Raw genomic sequence first — 7,362 nt, 5'->3', positions numbered from 1 at the left:
AACAGCTTCAAAATGGGTATGGAAGATGAAAAGCGCCTCTGTCTAGCGAACTAGAAAGTATTCGTTAATCTCTTGCGTATATCATGTGTGCGTTATGTATTTATGTACTTCACCCTGTATCAATTGGTCGCGAACCCAGTTTTAGGTTTCGCATACTCTTCGATCACACATCTGTGCTCTGAAGAAAACTGAGCCCTTCAGATCGGTTTGCTACTTTCTCTTTGTGTGCAGACATAACGCAACGTAGGTGTATGCAACCCTGCAGCAGGCTATACAGTATGAGACGCAGATGGAAGGTACTATATATCTGAAGTATAAATATATCCTGAGATTGTATAATTTGTGATAGCCAGGCTTCACTGCCTAGTCCGTTACATAATCTACCTCTTCATTGCGTATGCGAATCTTGCTTGAGCCTCGCATCAATTCCTTCTCTGTCCAGGGTTTGCATATGGCAGGGTTCTACTTGTCGTTTGCGCGCTTCTGTTGGGATCCTACTTCGCGATAGAATACTCGGCGAAGCTGCCGGCCTGGTACCAAGCTTCCCTGGCCTTAGGTATATGATGTCTTGCTTGTGCCATCGTTTATGATGGATGTGCATGTTACTCAATTATTTAGGTATAGTTTTGATGGAAAGTACTAACCTACAGTTATCGTGTCAACGCATCGGATTTTTTGGAAAGGAATGCAGAATGCAATAACTACAACGTTTGATGGCGCCGTGGTGCGGACAACACACTACACTGGAATGACCACTGATCTAGCCGTACTGACCGCCCATGCCATAACTGGGTATGTCTAGGATTGCAAAACGCGTCTGTAGTCGACTGTCCGTGCTATGAGACGGTATGTGTATGTCACTGAATTTTATTTTTATATGCTGATATGGGCATGCAAGATACTTAAAGGTATACAATTTCCTTGTGAGTTGTTGGAAGCAAGCTTTTGATATTTATATACAAATCAGTTGACGCGTCTGTCTACAGTTGCCCTTTACAAGTATGTGCGTGCATCATTTTTCCAAAGCATCGTAGGTATGTACACAAAGTTCTGTATGCAAACACTCACCTAGTAAATCCATCCAGTTAATCTAGATCGCTATTATAAATAATAATGTCCACAGTTTGAGGATATGATCGTTGTTCGGAAACGCTATCGTCGTCCAGGTACAGATCTTATTAGATTTATTCGCATAGTACGCATCCCATCTACCACCGCAACATTTTGTTCCACGCCCATCAACTGACACACTTCACGTTGCATTTTTGGCCACACATACTCAGAGTGTGTCAACAACGTCAAGCGTGTATACGAATAGGTGTACAAGACTTCATCCTAGGACTAATCGGGTGCAGCGTATCTTGATTCATGTTGCAGGCGCGTCGATAAGAGCGAGTACTGGCAGTTCATGCTATTCGTACCCCAGCTGTTGTCCTACTTTGGTGGCAACATCGTGGGTGCTGTGGTATACAATTGCGAAGATATCGAGGTATGCAGACTGTATTGTACCTGTTATAACATGTGTGGTCCATGTTTGTTAAGATATCGAGGTATACAGGCTGTATTGTACCTATTATAACATGTGTGGTCCCTCTTTGTTCTACCACGTACCCCCGTTCTGTACAGAAGGGCTCAACTCAACTAGAGCGCGTGTGATATCGAGGTTTTTATTTTCAAATTATTGCTTTTAGTCCACTTTTAGTACCTAGGGAATTCTCAATGTCAGTAGTTGTTGTGGCCAGTACGTTGTCCTTGCATGTAAAATGGTAGAAAACGCAACTGTACGTATTCTCCCCGTTTACCACGAGTACCACAGCATATTATGAAAACTATTGAACCGTTCGGTACTTATCAGCCAAGCTGCTTCATCACGTATAGTGTGCTATATGAACCGTCTAAGAATGTCTTCGCTTGCATCGGCGGGGTCCCATAGTCCTTTATATGCGTCGTAGTCCGCAGACATCAGCTATCTGTTTTCATACATGCTTCAATGCTTGCATTTGTTTGGAAGACTCCGATTATTAGATCATCGTAGTTGACTTTGCCGACCATTCCCATGCACTGACCATCGTTATGAAACATCCTACTCGCTAGGCACGAGCCCTGTTCATCCCGGCCTTTGTATCGGGGGTCCTGGGCATCATGTATGTCTTTGATTTGTCGCAGATCTTCCACACTTCATTCTACGCCATGATGACAAGAAGCCAGGAAGGGTAAGTGCAACCCTGACTTTATATGTATACATAAAGCACATATATATATATATATATATACATATATATATATATATATACTATTTTATTATTTCTCTATATATATATATATGTATGTTGCACAAATATGCACGTACATACGATACAAGGATGAAAACTTAGTTCCTGTATATATATATATATGTGTGTGTGTGTGTTATATATATATATCTATATATCTATATGTATGTATATATGTACGTATATATACATATACATCTACGTGTGTGTGTAGATTTATATGTATGTATATATATATGTAGATTTATAAGTATGTATCTGTACAAATATGTACGTAAATACGTATTCAAGGATGAAGAGTCGTTCCTTTATACGCCCTTGCACCTGATGGGCAGCTGAAGCATCGACAAATCGTTGTTCTATTGTGTGCTCTGTCTTAGTGTATACATTTATGAATATAGTGATCTGTGGTGTGTATATCTTAAGTATTTAGGCATTATATTACTAGTATGCACTTCCACAGACATGGCAATCGCATTTATCGGAACTTTTTACCAATGCATGATGTGGCTCAACCTAGCCGAGTTACTACTGGTCTTGCATGTCTGGACTGAAAGGGCTAGTGTGCCCAGGAACTGTAAGGCCAAATAGTACTCACTGAGCCTATGAATGACTATTTGTACTCTCATGCTGAATAGTGCACTGGGCGCTCTCGAGATCCCTTCTCGCATCCTGTGTTGCCACAGTATTGTGCATATCCATTGATGACTGTACCTTTGCCTTTCAATGAACGCAGAGTTGAAGACGGGACTGCTACATGGATGCGCGCGAAAGATATTGTGACGAATGCAGTAGATAAAATGGCCAAAGGAGAGGAGACGAGGTGTCTGTTAAAACATCGATTTGCTTCGTACGCCTCCCTTGCCCCCTCGATACGTAGGTCGGGCTTGTGAATATTGCATTTGTACTACGAGCAGGCATTGGATTTAGTGGAGCTCAGGTCTTGTTGATAAAGTAAACTTCGGGAAAGACCCTGATTCTTTCAGGCCTTTCGAATCATACGCCTCCTTGTCTTGATGCAGGAGCTTGGGATCGGAAGTGTAGCAGTCGTATCATGGGCAAGTACAATCAGTGCGAAGCGTTACCAATATGTTTCTATGTAAGTACGAGGAAGCTGTCGTTCTCCCACCGGAGATTCAATTCATATACTTCCATGATACTCGCAATATATAGCAAGACGTATTGGTAAGGATGATGTGTTTTGGAGAACTTATTGCGCTATTTCACAGCAAATAGCGAAACAGTTTACCCATCTCTTTAACACCTCGGAAGCTTACCTCGACTCGTGTTCAATGTAGTCCGGCCGTCTGCTTGGGTGATACACCTTTTGAAACGACAGTTGCAAGTTGAGTAAGAGACGGTATAAGTACTACTCGGTTTCTATGCGCCTCTGTTGTGCTCTATGCTACACGTGCCTTTCTTTCTTCTCTCTATTGTCAGTTCTTTCTCTCCGGATTGGAAGTCCCTCCTCATGTGCAGGGACCGACGAAAATCCCCGAGTGTTATGGATGTGACAAATAAGGCCAATACCTGACCCAACTGCTGTCAATCTAGAAGGCTATGCAACTGCCCTGATACACGGCCAAGGCATCCTTCAAGCCCTCCCACAAGGTTTCTGATACGGGCCGAGGGCCCCAAGTTATGTAGCGGATTATGACATGCTTCTTTACCCTGATGCCGACATGGCTTTTAATTTTGTTAGTTCAAACAATGTCAATAAAATGTTGCTACCGCCTTATACAAGGCATACATATCCGGCCCATCGATTTCCGTTCACAATGGCATGGGGCACTCTGTTGCCAACCCACTTTGTCACTACAGACGTTAATGAAGTCGGCACGGTTGATGGCTACAACTCCTCTAGTAAACACCCTTCCGTATAACACGTATTTTCTCCTGAGCTACACCGATCAGGGAGACCTTCACTGGGCTGCTGTCTGTTAAAGTTTAAGGCCTCGGAGAATTGTATGCAACCCAAAATGCCTCTGTAGTTGAGATGCGCATGCGACTCTCACTATTCCCCCGCAACTCACACTCTGCAAAGTGCGTCTCGTAAACGTACCCGGAACGGCGTTAGGTATCGCAAGCGAGCAGCTCAACGGACTACAGATGCTAGGCGCACCACACAAGGTCTTTGTCTACAACTGGCGTGAGGCCGAACAGCAGTCCGTGTGTGATCTGCTCAGGCAATTCACAAGTCTCCCTCGGTATCGCAGCCACCGCATGTCTTGCACCAATACGTGCTATTAACCAAACTCGCCGCACGCACTCCACGCAGTACACAGTACAGCGGCGCACGAAGTGGTCATCGACACCAACTCTCGGACCAGCCAGGTACCTCTTCGATGAAGCTCTAGGCTACGAGGAGCGGATGGGGATGGTCAACAAATATTGTCCTTTGATCAGTGATTGTGACAGTGAAGCAACGGCACTAGACTGGCCTGATGTCATACACAAAATCGACCGTATGCCCGCCCGACAACGAAGATGAGTACCTCACTGTTTATGATTCGACCCTAGAATTGGTCCCTGAAGCTGGTGATGATCTTCCAATTGTTCGGTCGCTTTAATTTTACCCATCGTGGCAAGGACATCGGCAAAACACTAACAATCTAAATCCATCCTGTTTCCAGAAGGCTAAAAGAGCTTAGGGGTTGATGTGGACGTCTAAAGGGGGGGGGGTGGGTGGTGAAGGGCGTAAAATTCTTGATGACACGTCAGTGTTTTTGCCGAAGACGCCGACAAACCATTCTTTGCCTGTGACCAGATACTATTCTTGGGCGGAGAAGAAGCGGTACGAACAGTGCACGGCAGGAGACGCTTGCCGTTGAGTCGCGCATGTTGGCATTCACCCACACCCTTGTACTTGCAGGCGAGTGCGCGGCACGAGAAGCTAGCCGTTGAGTCACACATGTTGGCATTCACCCACACCCTTGTACTTGCAGGCGAGTGCGCGGCACGAGAAGCTAGCCGTTGAGTCGCACATGTTGGCATTCACCCACACCCTTGTACTTGCAGGCGTCGAAATAGATGACGAGCTTCCCAGTGGCTATGGGTTCATCTAGGACAGCACGTTGGGCGAGAAGGACAATGAATCCATCGGCCGCATGTTGATAATTAATCTATGACCCACCTGAATAGATGCGTGCTTCTTGAGCTACGATGTCTTGCAATCGAGTACTCTGCCTACGCTGACACATACTTACCATGTCCACTCGTCCCCCTATTGTTTAATCGATTGGCTCGTGCACGCAGACGTTTGTGTAGCCCACGTTTGCCCTTGCCATGACCCCTTAAACTCGCGAAATTCCCTGGAACACTCCGAGGCAATTTCCCACCATCCCCTCAACCGTGAAGGTGGGGATGTGGTGGGCGGTAATACAGGCGCGTTCGTCAGTGGTGAAGCACATTCGCAGACCCCTGAGCCCTAGCCCAGAACTCCACTTGGCAACCCTCGTCATCAACACCACATCACGTGCTCTCACAGGACGCACCTTACACACCCTGTTCCCAACTCCAGCTGAATGCTTGTGCGACCAAGCGGCTGATACCGCGGTCAGCAGCGGGTATTGTTACAGATACATTGCTTTGCCGAGGGAGTCCATGAAACCTACATGCATGCCGGTGCTCCCAGAAATTTGGCCTTTCTATATGGTAGCCTGTTTATGCTCGACTACTAGAACAGTCTTCCAAGTCTCGCCCGCGTGCCAGGATGTTGCCACATGACCCTCCAGAAGCATGAGCCCGAAGACCCGGATGGAACCGGCAAGGCGCTGTTCGCTGCCTGCGAAACTACAGAGATGGTCTTGGTTCAACCACTCAACATCAAAGGATGGATGTTTAAATCGTCTGCGAACAAATACTACCGTGAGGCGAGCCGGCAGAATAGACTGTCGATGAAGATCCCGTGTTCCACTCCGACGTCATCACCGATGTCTGTGCTGACGAAGTCATCGTCTCATACTTTACCGGGGTCGGGCACTGCCTGGGAAACGGGCGTGCCGCAGTATTGATCTGTATCCTCAATGGGCGAGATATGCAAGGCAGACATGGCTACGATACATAGCTCTTGCACAGTGTCATGCCTTTGCACAGTCTCATATTGCATTTGTCACGCCTTTCACGTTCGCCCACTTCTTACACCAGGCTACCAGCAGACCATATCCTGAACCCCAAATCTCCATGTTGGAAGACCGAGACGCACAGATTCTTGATTTGAAGGCTGACGCGTCTCAGACAGTCACTCTTGACTTGAGTGAAGCCCTGAGCGAGCACGTTTAAGCAACGCAGGAGGTAACAGCCGACAATATCCGCCTTGCCACCCCTTTTCTCACGGGCGGCACCAAGGTGATGTACTTCATCATCATCCCAGCCAATGGGTGCATGATATGGGACGGTCCCTGTGAAGTCACAGCAGTCGATGAGCACAGTCGCCACACCACCATGGATGGCTCCCCAGCCAAGGTTCGCCTCTAGTATTGCTCGGAACTCCAACGCTTGGCCCAATCACTTGCGCGTGGTCGTTCCGCCATCACAGTGCTCATGCAGGAGGACTGTAGAGGTGGCTAAGACACGCACTGCCCTCCATCTGAGCAAGAGCGCTGCCACTGGCTGCTCCGTGGGTCCCTTGACATCATCCGAGAGGATGAAGTACCCCTTTCAACATGTATTCAGAATATGTCGCGCATCAACAGATCACGACCACTTGTCAGTGTAACGCCCCCCGCCTCGCGCGCCAGTGCTCCCAGTAGACTGTCAAAGGGTGCGTTTGCTCTATCACATGACCTCGTCATGGGAGCATCAAAAATGGCTCAGTAGCAATCTGGTTCTGTACATCTGATCTCCGTGCCCAACGGCAGCCTTCAGTGAGATCACGGTCATGGGCACCACCAACACTTACCTAAGATAGGATACGTGACAACTGCATAAACCTCACACCACCACATGTAACATAGTTCGTTGACAAAATTCTTCAACAAAACACACACATATATATATATGTGTGTGTGTGTGTGTGTGTGTGTGATGTGTGTCTGTGTGTGTGTTTGTATATATATATATATATATATATGCGTGTATATATATATAT

At 46.6% G+C, this 7,362-nt stretch overlaps 3 protein-coding genes across 3 annotated transcripts in view; 2 read left to right on the top strand and 1 right to left on the bottom strand.

Annotated features, from left to right (window-relative positions):
• Positions 1-685: 685 nt before the first annotated feature.
• On the top strand, positions 686-3,166 carry SARC_05860 (hypothetical protein; the record flags this gene model as incomplete). Its single annotated transcript, XM_014300267.1, has 4 exons — positions 686-792; positions 1,378-1,489; positions 2,095-2,213; positions 3,010-3,166. The coding sequence occupies 4 exons, from the start codon at positions 686-688 to the stop codon at positions 3,164-3,166; spliced, it is 495 nt and encodes a 164-aa protein (XP_014155742.1).
• A 2,829-nt stretch (positions 3,167-5,995) lies between these two features.
• Positions 5,996-6,554, top strand: SARC_05859 (hypothetical protein; the record flags this gene model as incomplete). The annotated part of the gene is made up of 2 exons (XM_014300266.1): positions 5,996-6,271; positions 6,420-6,554. The coding sequence occupies 2 exons, from the start codon at positions 5,996-5,998 to the stop codon at positions 6,552-6,554; spliced, it is 411 nt and encodes a 136-aa protein (XP_014155741.1).
• Positions 6,555-6,943: 389 nt separating this feature from the next.
• SARC_05858 (hypothetical protein) overlaps positions 6,944-7,362 on the bottom strand; it is a gene marked incomplete at both ends in the record, with an annotated part of 4,407 nt that continues 3,988 nt past the window's right edge. Inside the window, one exon of the mRNA XM_014300265.1 lies at positions 6,944-7,025. Coding sequence (XP_014155740.1) covers positions 6,944-7,025 — 82 coding nt within the window. The remainder of the gene's footprint in view (positions 7,026-7,362) is intronic.

This window comes from Sphaeroforma arctica (genome assembly GCF_001186125.1).
Source record: "Sphaeroforma arctica JP610 unplaced genomic scaffold supercont1.393, whole genome shotgun sequence".
Classification (NCBI taxonomy): domain Eukaryota; class Ichthyosporea; order Ichthyophonida; genus Sphaeroforma; species Sphaeroforma arctica.
Note: the sequence above shows the minus strand (reverse complement) of the source record. Positions and strands in the feature narration are given on the sequence as shown.